Source organism: Pipra filicauda, unplaced genomic scaffold, assembly GCF_003945595.2.
Source record: "Pipra filicauda isolate LSUMZ 115617 unplaced genomic scaffold, ASM394559v2 scaffold33_size4404698_pilon, whole genome shotgun sequence".
In the NCBI taxonomy this organism is placed as follows: Eukaryota; Metazoa; Chordata; class Aves; order Passeriformes; family Pipridae; genus Pipra; species Pipra filicauda.
The window spans coordinates 1,965,976-1,988,044 of NW_024104465.1; the positions used below are offsets into that span (position 1 = coordinate 1,965,976).

Consider the following 22,069-nt stretch of genomic DNA (forward strand, 5'->3'; position numbering starts at 1 on the left):
AACTGGCAGTTGCTGCACAAACAGCTGAGCCCCCCTGCAGCAGGACCACGTGTCCAAGCGGGACAGGCAGGCACAGGGAAAGAAAACATCACAGCTGTCCCAGAGTGAGCCTCCTGCTCCGAAATCCAAGCCCTACAAGCTTGCCTAGAGCCAGAGCTGCACCAATTACTGTGACTCATTAACACAGACTGGTGTGTGCCCACCTTGGGTCAGGTTATCCACACGCTGCTCCAGCTGCCCACCGTGGGAGCAGCCTGGGAATCCAGCACCCACCACTGTGACTCGGACCCATCCCTGCTGCTCCAGACTGGCATGACCCTTGGGAGCTAAAGCTGAGCTACTGCCCCTGCTCAGTGCGCCCCTTGTGTGGCAGGTGCAGCCTCACCTGTGGAAGACACCATCCACGCTGCTTCCAAGGTAGGCAGAGGGAGCGAGGGATAGGGAATTAACACAGTGCTCCCCTCAGATAACCTTCCCAGCACCTGCTTACTTCATTCCAGGCATTTTGTAACCAGAACCCTCCCTGCACGAGTTATTAGTCTAACCCGCCGCTGGCGCACCAGACAATTGGGATCAGAACTAAATCTGGGGTATCCGCAGGGAACTGGCTCCTGCTTTGTGCGTCCTGGCTGGTCCAACAAGGGCAGCTGAAAGTCAGTGCTGAAAAATCTGTCACTTGCTTTTGGTCTAGAAATGTATCACTAAAGCACAAGGGACAGTGTGGATCCCAGGGACTGTTAACCCCCCTGTGCTACACTGTGATCCCAGTCTGCACTATCCACTGAATCCTCTCCAGACCCTGGAGCAAGAGCAGCTCTCACTGGGCTCTCAGATGGCAGCAGGGGCAGAAGGGCAGCACTGGACATGCTGCTTTGCCTTCCTCCAGCTTGCCCTGCACCTGAGACCCAACTGATGTGGGGGGAGAGGCGAGTGAGAAGTGGATGCTGTTTTGAACAGACAGAAGGAACTGACAGAAGTGAACAACAGGAGTCGGTTTGAAACTCTTGGCACTCGACTCGTTTTTAGCCCACCACCGTTCAGCAGCCAAGCTGGAGACCTCCAGGGATGCTCCTGACAGAAGTGACAAACCCAGCCACTGTTGCTACCCTTAACTTGTCATAAAAAATATAAAAAATCAAACTTCCCCATTTTTCAGTACTGTGAAGTAATGGCACCCTGTATTTCTAGACTGTAATCCCACAGTTTTTTAGTGCATTCTGTTACTTCACTAATCTGATCTAGACTATGAGGTAGTTCAGGGGCTCTCATGGGGACTTCTATATTCTGAATCCATTTCTGTAATCATACACTGTCTCTTTTTTTCCTTCATCTTGTGACCATTGATACCATTAATCCACTGACCTTGAAGAGAAACAGCTTTTCTCTTTCCAGGTATCGCAGCTGGTGACTTGGCTCCAAGTCTGTCGTGATGATGGATACACAGCACTGGGCTGGATTCCTGCTGAGCATCAGCCTCACGCTCTGCAGGCACAAAGGAAATGTAATTCATCAGGCTTGGCCTTCCTTGTGCAAGAAAGAGCCACATCCCGTGAAGATCGAACACCTCCCGCTGTGCCCGACTACTTGGAATAGCTGTGCCTACTCGGCACTTTGGAGAACTAGACCTAAAATTAACAAAGATAATTTCCCTGCAAGAAATAGCACCTTGGCCTGAACGCGGGATACATCAGCAGGAGTCTGAAACAGGAAGGCTAAAATTGGCTCCAGTCTGGGATTCTGCTGAATGGGCTATAACACAGATCTGAGCATGCAGGACACGCAGCAGCGCTGGAAATCTCCAGCCAAAATCATCCCAAGCTGCAGGATGTATCCCAGTAGTGATGAAAAGGTTACTCCCAGTACTCAGTAGCAGCTCCTGCCTGTACAAGGCTGGGTGATCCACCTTCACCATCGCTAGTGACCATCTGATTGAGGCAGAGGTGGGTGCTGGGATGGAAACAGCTCTCCAGCTGGTGGGACAGAGTGCTGGATTTCTAGCAAGGCTTTGTGCTGTACAGCAATGAAAGCCCACAGATCTCCACAGTGGTTGATCTGTGGGATCAACACTGGCCTAAATTTAAACAGACAAAAATAAAGACACATTGGAGAGCAGCCTAGGAACAGAAAGTGTGCACAGTCCTTGGCAGGGCAGTAAAGATGTGGGACTTCCATGCATCAGGCATGCAGGGCTCACGCCTCCCACGCTGCAGTGCCCTGATTTCAGCCACACACTGCAGTCCTGCAGCCCAGGGGCAGCACTGCATTGGAACAGCTATGGAAAATGGAGGGGAGGAGATGATGTACCTGGAGAAGGACAGGCTGATTTAACACCCCTCCCTGCTGCCAAATGCTCTGTGGGCTCTGCAATCATCACCCAAAATAGAGCCACAATCTGTGCCTCCTTCAAGAGACAGTCCCTGCTGGAAACATGTCAGGGCATTGCTGGGGCAGCAATTTACTGCAGGGAGCCACCTCAGGAGCTGCTGACACCGCACCCCACTGTACCTGGCTCCTTTCCCTCTCCCCCACCATTCAAGCTGCCTGTTGATGCTTGCTATAGCCTGGGAACGTGACACAGGGCTTGACCCAGCAAGGAATGTAGGCAGGGTTTGGGCAGAAAGGAGGAAAAGTCCTGCATTAACCTCGGGGTGCAAGTCAGAAATCCACCACATGTGGCTGTCACCTAACATCCAAGACACCTTGGCACAAGGGGTCCCTTCCAGTCCAGCCCCAGCCTGGCAGAGGCTGAGTGGCTCTGAGGCAGCCCCTGTGACAGCCTCTTCTCTCTGGGACTGGACATATCTTGTGCTTCCCAATGCAAAGACACATCCTCCCCATGGCAAGCAGCTCATCCCAGGTAACCTCCTCCTCCCCTTGTTTTGCTGCCAGGGTCCCTCCCAAAACGTGAGCTGCTTCAGCCCCAACTTGCCCAACGCTCGGCCTCTGTCAGCACCTGAACGAGTCACACAAAGCCCTCGGTCCAGACATGCCGTGACAGCACCAGAGCTTCCCCCCTTGTGCACTGTAACCACAGAGCAACAACACAGATGGTCTCTTGGCTTTTCCCATATTCTCCACCACCTTGGGGTGCCCTCGCTGCCGCTTCCAGGCCCCTCAACACCTTTGCAGCAAACCCCGCGCAGGCTGCCCCAGCTGTCCCCTCGCGGGTCACACGCAGTCACTGGGTGGCACTGTGCCCCTGCCTGTGCAGCCGCCCAGCTCCATCCTCCTCCTCCGCTCGGGGCGGGACCGGGGGGGGGGAGGGGGGACACGGACGGCGGGGAGGAACCCCTGGCTGGGCCAAGGGGCGAAGGCTCTCCTTGTCAAAATGGACCCACGCGTGGCAGCCACCACTGACAGATGCCCGGGGACCCCGGGAGGTGACCCCAACACACAAACACGGGCTCCTGCTGCCTCCCTGCCAGGGTGTCTCTCCTCACTGCGGTTACATTTTCATTACCGTGGCAAAAGGAGATCAACTGCATCCTTACAATGTGCCCCTCCATAAAACTAATAGGCCAGGCAATTGGGACAGCCCTGTGAAGTACTTTATAGTCTGGACTCAAGTAGTTCGTGCCACAGCTCACAAGCTGTCCCAGCCCCACATCCCAGGAATCACAGCATTATTTCTCCTCACTGTCCCTTGAGCTGGGAGCAGTGTGAGGATGAGCATGGTGCCCTGATGCCTGGCTTGGCTTGTTTCCCGTCACTCAGAGCCCCATTTGGCTCCAGTGGCACAGGGCTGATAGAAGCTTCCATAGGGATCATAATTTCCTCTTTCCAGGGCATCACAACACAGCTCTGCACTGACTCCAGGAGCTTTTACACCACCGGTGGGAGTCAAGGGCCAAGAGGCTGGACCAGGGCAGAGACCAGGGAGGCCCTTTGCCAAAGCTTTGCCATTTGCTTCATTTGCAGTTGAAAGCCAGCCGGGCTCACGGGAGGAGCAGCAGCTCTTCCAACACCACGATGGCAAAACCCACTCAACTCTGTGAAAGACCCTTCCCTCCACACTGACACCCCGTGTTTGTTTGGGAAGCTGGGGGGACACATTTGGTGTAACCTGGAGCCCCATTTCGGAGGGTACCTGGTGGGATTTGAGGGACTGTTTTGCCTCCCATGTTGCTGGGGCCCAGCCGACCTCAGTGGTGCACTCCAAGTGTACCTGGAGCAGGGAGCTGAGCCCTGGCTCCAGCAGGACCAGGTGGACAACCCTGGGGACAACAACAACCAAAAAAAGAGCAGCAGCTGCCACCTTCCCTCTTCCTGCTGCCTAAAAGCAGCCCAAGAAAAGCTTCCTTTAATCACTCCCTCTATATTAGACCCTTCCAGGGGAAATTAGCACAAATGCAACATCAGTGGCACCAAGGGAACGGACCCTGAATGACTTGGAGGGGGGTTAATTAGTTTGTTAAAATCCTTCTCTCTTTAGTTGCCACCTACAGCTCCAACCCTTGACAAACAGCTGGGAAAAAGGGTCACTGCTGAAAATCAATGCTCTTCAGAGGTAAGAGCTAAAGATCCTCCAAGGACCATCCTGTTGGGAAATAAAGTGGAGGAGACTGTTTCTCCACCATTAGGGTAGAAGACAAGTGTTAGAAGGGAAAGCAAAAGGTTTCTAGGTCTCCATTAAAGTCAGAAGGGAGACAAAGAGCCCATTTCTCCCCCTGTGGTTTACTAATCTCTTTACCTTGGTGTCCCCACCTACCCTGCAGGACAGAGTCAGTTTAGACGTGCTGAAAAGCTTACCTTGTGTTTGCAAAAACGATTCAAGATCCCCAGATACCAACTGCCAGAGACTGCAAAGTGTTACTGCCTGTCCCTTTGGATGATGATCCCTTTGGAGCACAAGAGCTGCCGGCAGATGGGCTCTCCACTCCTGACATGCTGGGCAGGTAACACGAGTGTGCTGGGGAAAAGGAGCGACATGAGAAAGCCCCACAGCCCCTTACAAACTGTTTCCCCCTTTGATTAAATTAACATTAGACTGTATTGACCCCATAGAATTTTGTACAGCTCCCAGTCCTGCCGTAGCTGCCCCGAGCACGGCGGTGCTGTCTGGTAACCTGCCACAGAGCTGCTGTGTGCCCATGGTGAGATGGGGCCCTGCCAGCACTTCTGACACCTCCAGCACCATTTCAGTGTTGTGGGAGAGCTACAGCTGCAGCCCAGTGATCTCCATGGGCAGCCCTTCGGGACTAAAATTTCCTCAAGTACTTGCTTTAAAGTTGGGACTAACTTCATTTGGCCTTCACATCTGTGCTGCCCCATGGAGGACAGAAGGACAGACAGTTCCAGCTTTAATCCAAGGAAAAGATTTCTTTGCTAGGCACAGGTGTACCCTGCCTTCTATACTGTCCACTGGTGTTTGTATTTTAAAAGCCACTGCATCATTTGATTCTGCCCAGCTGTCTGAAAAAAAAGCCAACATCCTGTGTACTGCTGGGACCTCTTTGTCAGAGCCTGTGAACTCATCTCCATCCAGCACCAGGATGGATTGAACAAACTGAAGCAGTATTTTATTGCTCAAGCATAAAACATGGGAATAAACAAGCACTGAAGTGCTACTGATCATTAAAACCAGATGGGAGCCCATTTACTGCCTCCAGCAGTGAGGTGCCACGGCTGCTCTGCTGAGGCCCCCTTGAAATAGGAAACCCAACGCACCATCTGGGAGGTGCTGGATGGCAGTGGCTACAGGCAGCCCCTGTAATTCCAGGCTGGAGTTATCTGTACTGTCCTCTCACCACCATCCCAGGGATAACCAAGGAGCTGTTAGTCCTGGCTCCAGAAATACAGTCACCTCTTTTATGGTTGTGCCTACATGAAAATGCCCCTTTGAGGACAAGCAGCCCATCGAGGGCCAGTCCCATTGTCCAAGGAGGTGGGATGGGGAGAATCACAGGCCAAATTGTCCACACACAGAGCAGGGACTTGGCTGCATTTCAGTTGTATTTTTTCAAATGCACATCAGAGAACCATCCCTGGTTTTGGTCACTCCTGCACAGTTCAACTCCTGGATGATAGTTTATCCAAAGCAGCCCAAGTCTGACCTTACTTCCTTAACCAACCAATGCTGTCTGGCATGGGAAGTACTATGGTGGGAAGAAGCCAGGGGCTATTTCCTCCCCTTCCTAATCAACACACCTACCACAGATAAAGGCACAAGGAGCCTAATCAACACACCTACCACAGATAAAGGCACAAGGAGCGCATTCCCAGTCTGAAGTCTTGGAAACTGGCCTCCAGGAACAGCTCCATCCTGAGCACTCCCAGCTGCAAGCGGGGCTCAACCCCCTCCCTAGACTGAAGCTTTGCACCTTTGTCTCCAAGTCCCATCTCCCCATGCCAGGGAACCCTCTCAGCAGCCAAAACCAGAGCCCGGCATGGGGCCAGGGACGGATTCCTGGGCGGCCCCTGTGAGCCGAGTGGAGATGCAAATGGAGCAGGAGACTGCTGGAGAAGCAGAGACAGACAGATGCTTTTACACTTCAAAGGGAACAGGGCCCTCCGAGCCTTTCAGGAATACGCACAAATCGATAGACTCCTTTCAAACACCAAGCACATTTGCTCAAGTGTGAGGCAATTAGTCCCTGAGGATGGAGGCAGGACAGGGCCATTAACAGCCATACGGGCAGGATGAGAAACATGCAGCATGACTCCAATGGCTCCACGAGGACCGCCAGCCCAGCCTGCTGAGCAGAAAACCACGCGGTTCTGGCCTCACTTTCTCATCCATGGTTTTCAAAATGCCCTTGTGCCCCCAGGGGCTCTACAGGGAGTGCATTAGTGTCATTCAGCCCATGTCAGTGCAATGCTCAGCACATCCCTTTGGCAAACAGAGCGGTTTTGATCACATCCCCTCCACTGCTCGATGGTTCACTGCTTTTATCCCGGGAGAACAATAACGAGGGGTACCCCCAGGGATGCACGAGGGCTGACTTAAACTTACCACAGCAATTCCCATTTCCCCCTTCAGCCGACTGCTGCTGGGCGGTGCCTGAGCTGCTCCGGAGAGCTCTGTCTCCACGGAGTCCTTCCTAGATGGAAAAGCAGCACCCAAACCAGATTGTGGGCGAGCAGAGGATTGGCTGCTCAGCACGAACAGAGCCAGCATGGGGACAGACCCCGCTGTGTGACAGGAATCAGGCCTGACTCATCCCTGTCTACTCTCACCAGCACTTCCACGCAGATCTACCCTTAATGCACCAACTCCCAGCAAGGATGTTACAGAGATCCCAGGTGCTGGTGCTTTGTGACCCCACAGATGGGAGCTGGAGTGCCAGAGCCAGCACGCAGGAAGTCTCTCTGTGAACAGCTGCTGTTTTACATGTACAGTCTTATTTGTACAAAGAGAGGCAGAGATACCAAAAGTGAGCAGTGCTTTATGCCTGGCTGTGTGACTGATGGAGTGCCTGTCCTGTATTGCTGGCTGCCCACTCCCACTCTCCTTTATGGGGGCACATAATTTACCCTCTTCAGTAAAAATAGAAGAGGAAGAAATAAAAATCTCAGCATGTCCCCAAAGAACAGTAAGAGATGGAAATTAAATCCATCCATTACACTCACCAAGCAGGGTGCTGTCTGGGCAGGAACACTGTAGTTGTACACCTGCACGTTCAAAGAAAAAAAATGGAGCATTAGAGAAGTGTCAGAGGCAATCCAGCACCTCACAGCAAACTACTTCAGGCCATAAAACAAACTCACACGACTTGGAAAAACAAAAAAGGAATAACACTAAACTAAGCTGGGCAGCAACACTGCTCAGCACAGCTGCAGCACCTCTTCTCACCCCTGCGCTGAAGGATTGCTTCATCCCTGTTTAAAATTCCGTCTGACACCACCGCTCAGGCCCAGGTCTCAAGAACGCTTCAGTGTTTGCTCTGGGAAGTGCTGCGGGGGAGAAACACCTTCCCGACTTCCTTCCCTGCGTCCTGTGAGCTGCGTTACCTCTCCCGGGGTTCCTCCTGCTCAGATTTGCTGTAATGATCAGAAGCCACATTTAAACCTCACTACAGCTCTGCAAGGCACGACAGAGAAAGCAGCTCACCTGGGGCGGCCGGGAGCCAGGCCAGCGGCTGCTTCCCATGGCCCTGGGAGGGGACAGCCGAGCCCTGGAGACAGGCAGGGACAGGCTCCCCTACAGCCACGGCAAAAACGCAGCAAGGCCGCGCCTCTGAGCACGGCTGGAGCCCAGCCAGCAGCGTCCAGGGCAGCTGAGGGGGACAGGGCACACCAGCCCTCCCCGTGCTCCCGGGAAAACCCTTTGTCCTCCCTTCCCCAGCTGGCCCTGCACAGTTTTACCCCTCCCTCTTTGCTCTTGGCCGTTCACTGAGTAACTGGAGGCTGCGGGCGGGTGAGCAGGTAAGTGGAGACACCTGCACGGCACATTTGGCCGCTGATGAGCGCAGGAGGGGCGGGCACCGCCGGCAGCTCCGGGCAGGGGGGATGTGGCTGTGCCGGCCCCGCACGGCGGGTGACGGCTGCTGTTTGCTGCTGCCAGCCAAATGCTGCATCCCCCCTGCGACGAGGCTCCCCATGGATCCCGACCCGGGGCTCGGGAATTAAGTGGCTTTTAAGCTCTGCAATAAAAACCCATTTGACGTGAAGAATGTTGTTATTCCTGGAAGGGGGTTTGCGCCTCTTGCTTGGATTTGCTTAAAGTGATCCAGTACACGCCCTGACCAAGGAAACACACACAGGAGCCCTGTGGGGAGGCTCACGGAGCACCAAATGACAGACACCCCACACCGAAGCAAGTGAGGAGTCCGGCTCAGCCTGGCTGTCCAGCACAAGGCAATTCAAGAGCCCCAGCCCATCTCGGCATGGAAACACTGCTCTGCGGGATCTCCTCATGCCTGTTCGTGGGCAAGGAGCCTCCCTGGGCCCCTACTGAGCCCTGCGGTGACAGGCAGACCCGCACCACACGTGGGAGGACACCGGGTGCCATGGAAGGTGCCGGAGAGCAGCACTGCCCCAGGCGTGGCCGGGCCAGGAGGCTCATCTGAGGGCACCAGACAGTTCGGTTTGCATGGGCTGAGCACATCTCTGTCCCCGAAGCGCCTGGAAACGAGATAAGCTCTTAGTGAAACCAGCTGGTAGCTGCTTCTGCAGAGCCAGAGAGGGTACAAGCAGAGGCCACATCCTGGGCCAGCTGAGAGGGGACCCTGCACCCCTGGGAAGACTCTCCATATCTCTAGAGAGGTGTGGGGCACTGCTGAGCTGCAGGGGAAACAGGTGCCTCTCCCAAGCCTGCACCTGCCTGTGGAAGAACTGCAGTGTTGGCAAGAAGGCATTTTTCTGCCATTCCCATCTGCATCGAAGCAGTGTCAGGCAAGGCTTAAGGCTGCAAAAACCAGTAGGAGAAACCAAAATAAATTAAGATCTTTATTTCCCATAGGAAATTTACCTAGATCCCATTTATAGTCCATTTGCCCTCATCCTTATGTAATTCCTCTGTGGGAGAGGAGCAGAAAATACAGAGAAAATAAACAATTTGCTGCAAAGAATTGGTGCAAGAGCCTGAGTCACATCTAGCAGTGCGAGCGGATAACCTGAGGCTCACTGAACACGCTGCAGAGAACAACGAACCCCGAGATCAACAGCATGTGTCATGCATGTACAAACTGGCCCCAGGTAACATGACTAAAGCAGAGCCACTGGTGTGCTTGAGAAAGATGCACAAACCCGCACTTCTGAGTTTATTTTATTACTCTTAATGGCCTGCCTTCCACATGTCTCATTTCCCTTTATTGAAGCTGTCAGAGGCATTACATTATGTCACATGCGTGCAAAAACAGCATTTCAGTCGAGCTCACACAGACTTTTAAATGCCACAGCTGAAGAGAACAAGACAGTGGGAACTGCAGAGGGAGGAGGTGGGAGCAGAGTCCAGAGCACACACCTACAGGCAAAATCTCCAAAGGCTTCACAAACCAGCCAGAGCCACAGTCTCTCACCAGAGACAGGAGAGTGAGAAAGTAAAGGTACTTTTCCAATAGGCTGGATGATTCACTGAAGAAGGGCAAGTGGTCCTGTTGCAACAGAAGGCTGATGAGTAATTAATGGCTCGTCCTAGGCACAAGGCTGAGTCTTTTACCCCAGTGTGGAGCTGTGCCAAACACCAGCTCTACCGACAGGCCCATGGGGCAGCAGCACCTGCAATGCTACTCTGAAGGTTTGAAAGGAAGAACAGTGCACTTGTATTTGCACAGGAGTTTCCCAGTGCTGCCCAGTTCTCCTCAGTTACTTACACTCACCACAGCGTGTTTTTCATCCTCATTAGCACCCTGTGACAGGGAAACACATCCCAGCTACAAAGATAAAGGGACAGATCTAACCAGGTAGCCCATGGGGGGATGTATTCTTTCTCTTTTCTTGGCATGGCACTGGCACTGATCCCGGCGGGTGCCAGGAGGTCTGTCATGCACAAAGTACCCGCAGGGTCCCTGCACATGGGGCTCAAGGCACCCACTCGACTCCCCAGCCATTCTGCTCATCACATTTCCAAGATGTGACAAACACTGCTGGCAAAATCAGCTACTAATGGTCAGAGACAGACTATTTCTCTCATCCACAGAGGTCAGCCTTTTACAGCTGACCTGCCTTCACGCAGCTGGCATTTGGACAGCGGGAAATCACAATATTCTGGGTTAAAAACAACCTCCTCCACAGTTTCTTCTCCAACCAGATTTCTGTTTAGTGAGTCGCTCACGTCCACTTGTGTGTCATGCACAGCAAGTACAAATCACTACTGGCCAGGGTGCCATCAGAGGGGAGGCTCACAGGGCATTATGTTCATGTACTGTGGTGAAGTCTGACCTTTATTTCAATGCTGCACATCCTCAAAGCCTGGGAAGCCCAGGGGAAGTACTTGACTGCTCTGCATGTATCATAACACAGTTTGTGGTACAAACACAGTTACCAATATACAATTTAAATAAGGAAGTAGTCATTTTAACTGAGTCCACAAATTTATAGGGCTACTTTTCAAAGTAATTTTAACAATAACAAACATCCCTATGCTATGCAGATGCACAGTGCTGACCTGGTATCCAAACAGATCAGCACACAGCCTTTCCCGGTGTACCTGCACACCAATCCTGATGCACTGGGCACAAACCTGCCCAGGTCTGTTCACAGACAACATCTTGCTACACACAGAGAAAACAATCTGGCACACAGGCTAAATGATACACCTCTCTGCCTACTGATGGCTACAGGCCACAGAGCAGCCATTAGTGTGACAAGAAAACATTCCCTAAACAACATAGAATCATAGAATAGGTTGGGTTGGAAAAGACCTCCAAGATCATCAAGTCCAACCCCTGATCCAACTCCAATTACTATATCATGGCACTAAGGGCCACGTCCAATCTCTTTTTAAAAACCTCCAGGGATGGTGAATCCACCACCTCTCTGGGTAGGCCGTTCCAATGCCTGATAACCCTCTCTGTAAAGAATTTCTTCCTAACATCTAACCTAAACCTCCCCTGACAGAGTTTGAGCCCATGTCCCCTTGTCCTATTGCTGGTTGCCTGGGAGAAACATGTCTACCCTCCCTGAGAAGCAAAAAGCCTGTCTCACTGAAGACCCCATTGCCAGGGCCATTTGCCACTTAGGCAAACAGGGAGGCTTCCCCCTTCTAACAGGAAGATGAAAGGAAACCCTCCTTGTATGGCACATGCTGGCTCCTGCCCAGGCTGGGACCAGAGAGGAGGGAGGTGGAACCACTTTGGTAACTAAACATGGAAGCTGATCCCTCTTAATTCCCAAACAGTGGTGAGATGACTTCACACACTCAGAGTGTAGCACAGGAACCACAACTATAAATTATATTCTCCAGGGGTGGCAGGGTGTGGGAGAAGGAAGAAGTTCACTGCAGAAGATTTCCTTTCACTCTAAAGAAAGATGTTGGAGTTAAACAACAGCACTGCTTCTGACAACCTTGGAAACTCCCAGAGCAGCTCCGCACATTCCAGGAACAACCTCCCTCCACCTTTGCAGAAAGAAGAGCATTTCACTGACCTTGAATCTAGGGCTGACAGAGGAGGGATGGGCACAGGGACATGCAGACACAACACACAGCCTTCCTGCTGCTTCTCCTGCATGGAACAAACTCTTCCCTGCCTGCATGACCCACTGCTATGCTCCAGACACTCCTTGCTGTACATTTTACTCTCTTCTGCTGCTGGAAGAAAGGCAAGACTAGCTTTAGTTTGACTATACTAACTGAGGAACCTGCTCAAAGGTCAGCAGGATTGCTTTTGTTTCACTTGTCTTTGCAATATTGTCTACAGCTTTTGTGCCACCTGGATAGCTTACTGAAACTCCTTAGCCCCTATCTCCTTGCCTCAAGTCCCGGGAGGAAGGGATTTTGGAAACTGCCAAATACGAGGTGCAAACAGCCTGTGACTGTAAGTTCAGCAGCTCTTTAACTACTGCCCTTGGGAGATCCTGTGGTTTCCTACTCCTGCTGGGAAAAAAGACACTGCAGGACATTTATTCTGCCTGATCCACAGTAACACAGCTGGGGCAGCCACCAGTTTAGCCACTGTTTGTGAAACACGGTGAAGGTTGTTGTGCAAGGAGACAAAGAAGTGAAGGTGTCCCATTCTACCACTTGCAGCAATACCTCTGCCTAGTGCAGGCGAGGCTCCAGAAGTCCAACACCCCAGAGCAAATCTGATCTCATTTACAGTTTTCCCTCAGTTTTTTCACTGGGAAGGGTCCTCCCCGTTCACCAGCAGGCGTAGGGGAACAGAGGGTACTGGCTCCACTCCGCCATGGTCCCGTGGGCATGTCCCGGAGCGCCCTGTGTGTTGTACTCCGTGGAGAAGGCCGAGTAGCTCATTGCCCTGTACTGGCTGTGGGGAGGCACCACCCACTGCCCCAGGCCCTGCTCGGTGCCATAGGGACTGTACACGGGCGCTCGGGCCCCGGGTTTCCCCACAGAGTCTAGAGCCATGTTCACCACTCCCGTGTAGTCCTGGGGAGGAGGCAGAGGCGGGGGGAGCGGAGGCAGGTTGGTGAAGCCCTCTGGGAGCTGTTTGGAGTCGTGCTCGGGCACCGTGGCGAGATCCAAGGCGTGGCACCTTGCCCGGAAATCGTTCAAGGCCGTGGCATCGCGGGCGGGAAGGTGCTGGCTGTCCCCGGCTTCGTGGAACCTGAGCCACGGGGCAGAGAGAACAGCGAGTCAAACCTACCGCAGCAGAAAACCACAGAAAACCCACACAGAGCCCCTGGGGAGGGGAAGGGCAGGGCAAGCTCTCAGTATGCCCTCCCTCCCTTGCCTGCTCCTTATCATACTGTTAACTGTGGATTTTTGTACAGGCCTCACTTTCACTCCCAAAGAAAAACAAAATGCCAGAGAAGGTAAGTCCAGACTACCTTAGTTCTGGCTCAGGTCTGGGCTCACTCACGCCCAATTTTGCTGTAAGAAGGGAAAAATCACTGGAGTCCTGCCACTCCACCAACAATCTTCCTCCAAAGGACTTGCAAGCTCTGCAGTACACAAAGCTGGCTGGGAGAGCATTTTGGGACAGGGAAATTAAGAGCATTACTAAGACATGAATATGCCCAGAATCAGTGGGTTTGAAGCAGCACAGAAACGTTATCCATGAAGCTACATCTGTGCTAATCTAACATCTCTCAGCCACGTATACTGTCCAACAGAAAGGCATCCTTCCCTACTCCCAGGTGGCTGTTTTTCTTAGGAAATACCCAGCAGAAGAAGAGGAATCCCGTCAGCTAAAGGGTGGCTTTGGACCAGAAGGTAGGACTCACCGATATGTCTGGTAGGACGGTGTTGGCACTTGCTGCTCCCTGGCCAGACCCTCCCTCTGCTCCGCAGGCACCGGCGATGCCGCAGGGAAGGCCTGGCTGCCATTCTGCTCCGAGCCCCAGAAGGGATATCCACTGCTGACCACCACGGGGTTACTCTCTTCCTTCACATCTACATTCTCATCCTTCTCAAAATCTGACTCACAGCAGGGAAAAGAGAGAGTGGAAAAGAATGAGAAGGGGGAAGAGAGAGACAAAGTTCACAATGGTCTATTGGCAGTTGTGTTAATCACAGGATGGTGGAAGGAAATGCACTAAAACCTCTCCTGCAGACCTTCTGTCCTAAGGGAATAGCCCTTTCCAGCTCAGATATTGGTGGGTCAGTCCTACCCTGTCCTCTGTTCTTAGCTGTGCTACTGCAAGCAGCACCGTGAGCTGGAACAAGGAATGATCAAGCTTAAAGAACTTTTGGAATAGCATTCTCTGGGTTTGTTGTGACCAATATTACCACGTTCCTCGGCATCATGCTCCTTTTCCTCAGGCAGCTTCCTCTTCTGACTCTTGGCTGGACTGGGCTTCTGGCATTTGGCTCGTCCTTCCCTGGAAAGAAACAAGACAGGGGGGTAAGCTTGGATGTAAGCTTTTTGCCTAGAGAAACAGGTGGGGATGCTGGACAAGCTCTGGAAGACAAAAAGATGGGAGGAATCTCTAACATCCTGTGCCATACACCTCTCCTACTAGCTCCTCAGGGGCCAAATTCCAGGGTTAGCCATGTGCCTGCCATTGCTGTGTGCTTCCAGGGAAAGCCCTTGCCTGTGATACCAGGGATAAATCAGGAAAGGGGCTCCTGCTTCATGTCTGTACAAAAGGCAAGATCAGCTTGGAAACTCAGCACCAGAGATTTCGGCACTGACTTTGTAAGTGTAGCCTGATGTTGGATACACAGTATGCACGCAGGTATGTGTGTAGCAGGGTGGGCCTGTCGCTTGAAAGCAGCTCTTTCCTAGATGGAAAATGAGTTTAAGCTTAGTCAGAAATGATGCCACTAGGAGGAGAAAGAAAATCCATGACATTTCTAAAGTTTAAGTAAAATACAGTCAGTTTTGGCCCTTTTTCATCAGGAAATGAGATTTTTTTCAGGCATAAAATAACACAAAACAAATTCTCAGATGTTTTTGTAACATTTTCTGCTTGGAAAAAAACCATTTTTTCCTTCTCTATTTCCAGTCTATGGTTGCAACTTAAGCTTTTTTTCATCTCATCCACTGGCTGCCTTAAGACCAGGCAGATCATCTCACTGGTATTGGTATCCATCTTGCAGACAAAATCTCCTGTTGGAAGAGATGCTTTTCCACCCACAGGAAAAGGAGACAAGGGAGCCTCCAAATATCAGAATCAACTTGATCTCCAAGAGTCCAAAGGATCTGCTGTGGACTCCTGTTATCACTCCTATTCACATGTCAGACTCCAGTCTAGCTCCAGCTTGGAAGGGAATGTAGGTCTCAAATTTCTCACACCTCCTACATTTCTGTAGGAATTATCACCTCCCACTTCCCAAGTCTCTTGGGAGGAGGCTGCACAGGGGGACATCATTCCCAGATACAGGCAAATGCAGTGTGCACAATGCAGCAGGGCTGGCTGGTAGAGTTTTGCTCAAAGGCCTTGGGTAAGATTCACAAGTGAACTCCAGTTATAAATAAATTAAGATGAAAAAGCAGTTTACCTTCGAGTGTTCTTCCCATGTTCACGGAAACCTTTAGCAAATGGATTGTTGTCAATCTTGAGCTTTGTAATCTTAAAATAAAAGCAACAAAATTCAGTATCATGGTGACTGGTTGGGTTCTTCACTGTTTCAAGACCTGCACCTCAGTATTTATCCTGACAGCTTTTCTAGGGGTTTTGGACATGCCCTTGCCACAGCATCTGAGCTCTCCCAGCAGGTCCCATTATTGATCAGGAACTGACACACACAGAGAAGTGACTTTGCCAGGGTCAGCAGGGATTTGGGTGGGATTCATCTGACTAGAGAAACATACAGGGTCAGTATCTATATCTGGACTTTTGCCCATACTTTTTACTGCTTTTGGAGTCCTGTGTGTCACTGACAGTGCACTCAATGCCACTAAGGTGCATGACTCATCACAGAGAGGATGCTTTCCACAGGACCCATAATGTGCCTGTTTCTTCCCACTGTCCAGCACAGGTGCCCGGGTGAGCAGACTGGAAGGAGACACTTCCTCTACAATAGTTTTGAAGACATTATTTAGCACCATGTTCAAAAGCAGTGCTTGCACACTGTACCTGCTCGTTCTGGTAGGCAGTGACAGAAGTGAAGACAGTCTCAGGGAAGCTGAAGACCTGGAAGATGCTCCAGCGGACACTGAAGAGGTCGTCTGCCTGCACAATGTGGAAGCGCGGCTTGTAACGGTGCATGGAGTGCAGGATGATCTGGCACAGGGACAGACAAAGGACAAGGTTTCTATGGGCAAACACTGCCAACACACAGACTAAAGCCCTCCCTAGGAGGGCACAAGGGCTGGGCTGAGGGAGGAAGAAAGGGCACTTGGATATGTTTTCATTTTCACGTGATCTAATTTCTCAAAAATCTCGCTTATTTCCCACAACGCTCATCTGTGATGAATTCCAAAAGAGCACAGCATGACCTACATGTCCATGTTGATCCAGAGTGTTGTTGGTGAGCTTCAGTTTTTGGAAGGAGACAGGTTCTTTCATCCAGTGGCTGCCAGGAGCTGGGGAATCTGGGTGAACGTACGTGCGACAAGGGAGCTGGGGCTCTGCTTTCCCAGCAACTTCCCACTGATCTTTATTCCACTGTGAAGGGAAAGACAGAAATCAGGAGCTTAAAAAAAACCTGCTTTCAGTACAGGAAAGTCCAGCAACTTTCCTTCACTGTCAATTCGGTGCCTGCCTTCAGAGCACAAGCAGCAGATTCTCTCTTATGAGCCATGATTGTGTGACCAAATCAGCTCCAAGTTTAGGCCTCATTTTTCCTCCCTTTCTCCCAATGGCTGTCAGAGAACTCTGGTGTTAATCATGATTAAAACCGTACTGCTTACAATGAAATTTGTAACCCCTCCAGCTGCTCCCCAAGCAAAACTGACAAATAACTCCAGAGAGGCATAAAATCCACCAATTACTTCTGAACTTTGTCCAAAGAGAATTTATTTATCACCATGGCCAGTGAAGCATAAAGATTAATCTATTTCAAACAAAGATGAAAGGATGGCATAAATTCTGTTATTTAAAGTACTTACCTTGTACCTGAAGTTGTCCATTGGCACAAAATCTACCAGCATGAGGTACTTGGCATACGGGATTAAGCCAGAGACTTTGATTTTGCATTGTGGAAACATTCGTCTGAAGGAGAAATGAAAAATAAGAGTACAAAAAGATTTCTCTATAAAGTGAATATTAATGATCAAGCAGCATGCCATGTTTACCAACTACTGGCAAAGTCCTTGCAGCAGTATTTCTCCATCCAGCTATTGACCACTTGTCCATCTTAGTGATGGACTGCCTGGTCCTGTGGGTTTAGGTGGGATGGGCACTAACAGGGCAGCACTCACTGACAGCCTGACACTGCCTCTGTTCTTCCAATTCCTGTAACACAACAGTGGGAAACTTAAAAGGAACTACTTGGAGTCTGTACGTAGTTCCTCGCCTGCTGCAGCTCTCACAGACTTGGAGGATGGATTAGAGCATTTCTGAGCGTGGGTAGAAAACGTGCTCTCATCTAAGAGCACATCCGGCTTTCCGTTCCCGTACTCCCTGCCACTACTTTTAACTTCTGACTCTGCAGAAAAGCTTTGACACCTACCTCCCTACCCAAAGGGATTATTTCGGCTCACAGCAGCTTTGACATAATACATTACAATTTCACAATTCCATATTCTTTCCCTGCAAGCTCCACAATACATGACTCATTTATACATTAGAGTACTCTGCCCGCACAGATCGTTATGAGTCTACACCATGTTCTTGTCTGCAAAAGACTCAAGCCCAGGCATTTACTGCTCAACTGCTGCTGCCTGTGACCCAGGCAAAGGAAGCCCAGGGCACTTTCCAGAGCAACCTCGAGGTGACAGGAAGAACACCAGTGTTAAGTGTGAGATAAGGGTACAGAGGTTTTCTCAGCACATCAGCCCCACAAATGACCTTTTGCACTTCACAGCTTGGACTTCTACAACATCCTGAAAGTGCAGTTCTCCTGCCAGGATCAGGGAGATGTGCATAATTGGCAACAAAACTAGTTTAAGGACCACCATTCAAAAAAATGAGCATGTGGAGATTTTTACAAGAGCTCAAAAGAGGTGTAGAATGGGCAGCTGTCCTGCACCTCTCACCTGCCGGATTTGGTGATGATCATCTCGGTTCCAATCTGATGAAACTTCATCCAGAGACCCTTGTCCTCGAGGGTGACCACAATGGAGCTCTGTGCACAGGGCTCCAGGCTGGGGGAAGGAAGGGCCTCACATGGCGCTTTCAAGTCTAGAGAGAGAGAAGATGGTGACTTTAGACAGGCAAGAGGGAACTAACCTGGCACAGCCCCTCCTGCTGTGGGACTGGGAACTCTGTGCCACAACAAACCTCTTAAAATCTGTCATTTTTCTTCAAAGGATTTTTGTTACTGAATAGGCTCAGAGCCTTTTCCAACAGATTTGGTTTTAGCCGGTAGCTTCTTTTGTAAAGATCTGTGTGTTGTACCAACTCAACCTAAAGCCCATTGTTACAAAACTCTTACTGGCAGCAGCCACAATCCACCATTCTGGTATGATGAGGGTTACACAAAACACTTTTACCAAGAGAATACAACAAAAGCTGAAAGGACTGTAAAGATTGTAATTGCACCAGTGGGTAGTGGGGAAAAACAACAGGTAGGTGGTAGCAGAAGTGAAAAATCCCTCCAGGAGACAAAGATGAGAGAGACAGGACTCCTAAATGTAAGTGAAGGCAAGAAAAGGAGGTGACAGAGATAGCCTGTGGAATATTCTGAAAAAAGGATGGCTGGTCTGAACTGGACTTGGAGATGGGAATCACTGAGGAGCCTGTGATGGGAGTGGAAGATGTTCAGTAACACGCCCTGGCACATCAGAGGAGCTGCCTACAACGTGCCTGCACTTTCTGTTGGAGGCAGAGGATCAAAAGTGGTCCTGAGGAAGAGGAAAGGGAAACTATTCTGGGGGGAACCATCCCTGGTGTTGATGGTACCAACCACCTCTATAGAGCCGTTCGGATTAAACACCTTTAAAAACCTCCACAGCTGCTCTTAACAATACTGTAAGGCAGGCAAGTTTGCTGCTGCCATACTGAAAAGCCCAGTTTCACTTTAGGTTAAATGTGACCTAGTGTAGTGCTGGTGGGCTGATTTCATGCCCAGCAGGGCTTTACTAACACTGCCCTGGGGTCTGACAGAGGGATGGATGTGTTTGCTCGGCAGGGCACCCACGGCAGCAGTGCTGTCCCCAGCCCTGAGCCAGCAGGACACCTCACAGGGTGATGCATTAGCAGCCAGGCACAGCTATTTGTTTAAAAGGGAGATTTTTCTGCCTCTCAGCCTGTTCAGATGTTACTCAGAGCACAGCAGAAGAAAGGGGAATTTTCACCTTGTTACAGCTTTTCTGAGTAAAGTCTTCAAAAGAATATTCACAAAAGGTAGACAGCTATTTCCAGATAAATTAGCTTTTTTATAAAGGGACATCTTTCTACCAAAACAACCCAATGTGAGTCTAAGGGCTTCTTCCTTCAGTACTAAGAAGTAAAAAACATTTAAATGTAATTTTGTCAGTTTGTAAAGGTCTTCAGGCATTTAAAAAAAAAAAGAAAATCCTCTACCCTTTTTCCTGCTTTGATCCAACATTAATGAACTGGCCAAGAAGTGACACCTAGTTTGCTCACTAAGATTAGCCTGTTAACATCTTCTTACTAAAGCTTCTGCCATATCCTCTTGCAAAGACATGAAAGCTGCCATGAGACGATGCATTTGGTAGCTCAGTGCAGCACATGTATCAAAAGGAGTTACAATAAAATTGGGCTGATTTCCCACAGGAGCCATCCAGTCACAAATACATGCAAAAGGATTTTGATTAGCTAGACAGACGCTCGCTCCTTCCCCAGATGAATTTTAGAATTAACATTTCTGTAAGCAAATTCCAATGCCATTAAATGAGACTACAACAAGACAGATCTCAGGAGTCCTCATTGAGGGGAGACTTCCAATGAAGTAGAGAGGAACCGAAGTGAAAGAAGTTCAACAGTGAATTAAAAATCAAAGGCAGCTGTTATAACCTGTTTTTTACCAAGATGAGTCCACGCCGCACCTGCAGGAGAGCGATGCTGCAGGAGACAGGGACAATAAACGCTGCAGCAAAGATTTCAAGATGTGGTTAATGCCTTTCACCATGCAGGTTTTGTGTGCACAGTTTGAGGCTGAAAAACAGAACATTAACAGTCTGCATGAGGATCTGGACCCCAGCAGTGCAAGCTTGGGAATGGATCCACAGAGCCGACTCTGCAGCCGTGCGCTGTCGGCTCCAGCGGGATCTATTTGTAGGATCCACTTTGGATTTTGTTTGCAGAGTCAAAGGCTGGCTAGCAAGGCACTTCCAATTTCCTCCTAGTTCGTGCCTGAGTAACTAATGCCAAGACTCAGGCACACAACCCCCTCCAAAGTTGCCTGTGCGCTGGAATTACAGCACAGAGAGGTTTGGGCAGGGTGTCCAAGCACTGAATGGAACTTGTTAGACCTGTACTTCTATGATTTCCTCTTCTATGTAACTTAGTTTTTAAGTATTATTTGAAAGACATTTGAACATTTTCCAAGAATTCTAATTCTAAGCTTTTTAAAAAGCATTATGATTATCATTGTTTTGGTAACACAGGATGTGGCACATTTTAAAACGTATTCTTTATGCCCAGATGAGGTTGAAAAGGAAGAAAGATGGGATGATAAAGGCACTGAAAATTCAGGTATCTTCAATCTATTCCGGCCTTGGTTTGAAAGTCCATATACCAATAGAAGCAGCTTGTCCTACAGTTTCTGTACATACCTTTTTCCTATCTTGGGGATGGAAAGAAAGAAATGAGAGACAATTCAGTAATTCTTGAAGGAAGAAGGAAGCTTTTTGGACAGGAGATGCTGGAGTACAATTCCCTCACCTAAAGCAATCCTTCAATTCATTGTCAATTGCAGAGACAATGTTATGATGTCAGAAAATCTGTTGCAGCCTTTCCAAAATGTATGGGATAGAGTTTGCAATACTGGGAAAAGTCCAACAAGGCTAAAGATATGCTTCTTACCTTCACTAAAACCAGTTATTGTTACATTTGTTGCTGTTATCTTCCAAGTGAAGAAGTCCAACACTAACAGCTATCCAGTGTCCACAGGAAGGAATGCACGCCAATGTATAAGGTTTTTTAAGAAATTAATCTTGCCAACAATCAAAAAAATTCCCAAGTTTTCTCATCTTCTAAATGTCAGCAGAAACACTCCGACCCTCCAGAGGGAACCCCATTTCTCAGAACCAGAGGGATTTTTTGGCAATAACAAAAGTATGGCATTTCTACAAATGCAATGGCTTCATCTCTGAGATGCACCCAGCCATCACCTGGAATATTTCTGCCCTAGGGAGTCATACACCAGAAGCAACTCAGTAAGAAAATGAGGTGACTTCTGCAATAGGTGGAATCTTCACATGATAAAATACCATAATACAGTCTATATCTTTTCATTGTTGCTCTTTTGTTTTTCAACCCAAAATTCTTCAGAAGTGGCAGAAATCAGTATGAATCAGATCAACACAGCAGGGACTGCAAAACCCCAAACAGCAGGATGCTGGAAATTAACTGAGTCACTGCACAGGTATTTTGCTTATGAATGACACAACATCTTGCAGAGGAAGAAAAAGGAAGCTGAGAATGCCCAGTCACTTCTAAATGTGTATTATGAACTGCACAACCCTAAAACAGGTAAAATAACTGTTTCCTTCTGATGTGCAGTAAAACCCCAGAGTAAATTTGGGGTTCAGTTACACTGACAAATGCAGTGCCTCTGGGCTGGCCCTTAGTTTCCCAATGCATATCAGCCATTGTGCCCAATCCAATCATGCCCCACACAGGAGAGATAAACAGCATGTTATGGGATGCACTGATGAAGGAAAACACAACGAGAGCCTAAGGAAACCATAAAAATCTTGTGTGTTGTGCATGAGCCTGGAAGAGGTGGGCTATGCCTGCTTGTGGTTTATAATTTCAATGGGCAGAGGGGGGA

At 49.7% G+C, this 22,069-nt stretch overlaps 1 protein-coding gene across 1 annotated transcript in view; it reads right to left on the reverse strand.

Annotated features, from left to right (window-relative positions):
* Nucleotides 1-11,473: 11,473 nt before the first annotated feature.
* Nucleotides 11,474-22,069, reverse strand: part of LOC113984352 (T-box-containing protein TBX6L) — a 28,752-nt gene continuing 18,156 nt past the window's right edge. Inside the window, exons 8-15 of the mRNA XM_039384188.1 lie at nt 18,147-18,291; nt 17,058-17,160; nt 16,450-16,614; nt 16,084-16,230; nt 15,506-15,576; nt 14,291-14,382; nt 13,786-13,978; nt 11,474-13,166 (exon numbers count right to left, since the gene is read on the reverse strand). Coding sequence (XP_039240122.1) covers nt 12,740-13,166; nt 13,786-13,978; nt 14,291-14,382; nt 15,506-15,576; nt 16,084-16,230; nt 16,450-16,614; nt 17,058-17,160; nt 18,147-18,291 — 1,343 coding nt within the window. The 3' untranslated portion in view covers nt 11,474-12,739. The remainder of the gene's footprint in view (nt 13,167-13,785; nt 13,979-14,290; nt 14,383-15,505; nt 15,577-16,083; nt 16,231-16,449; nt 16,615-17,057; nt 17,161-18,146; nt 18,292-22,069) is intronic.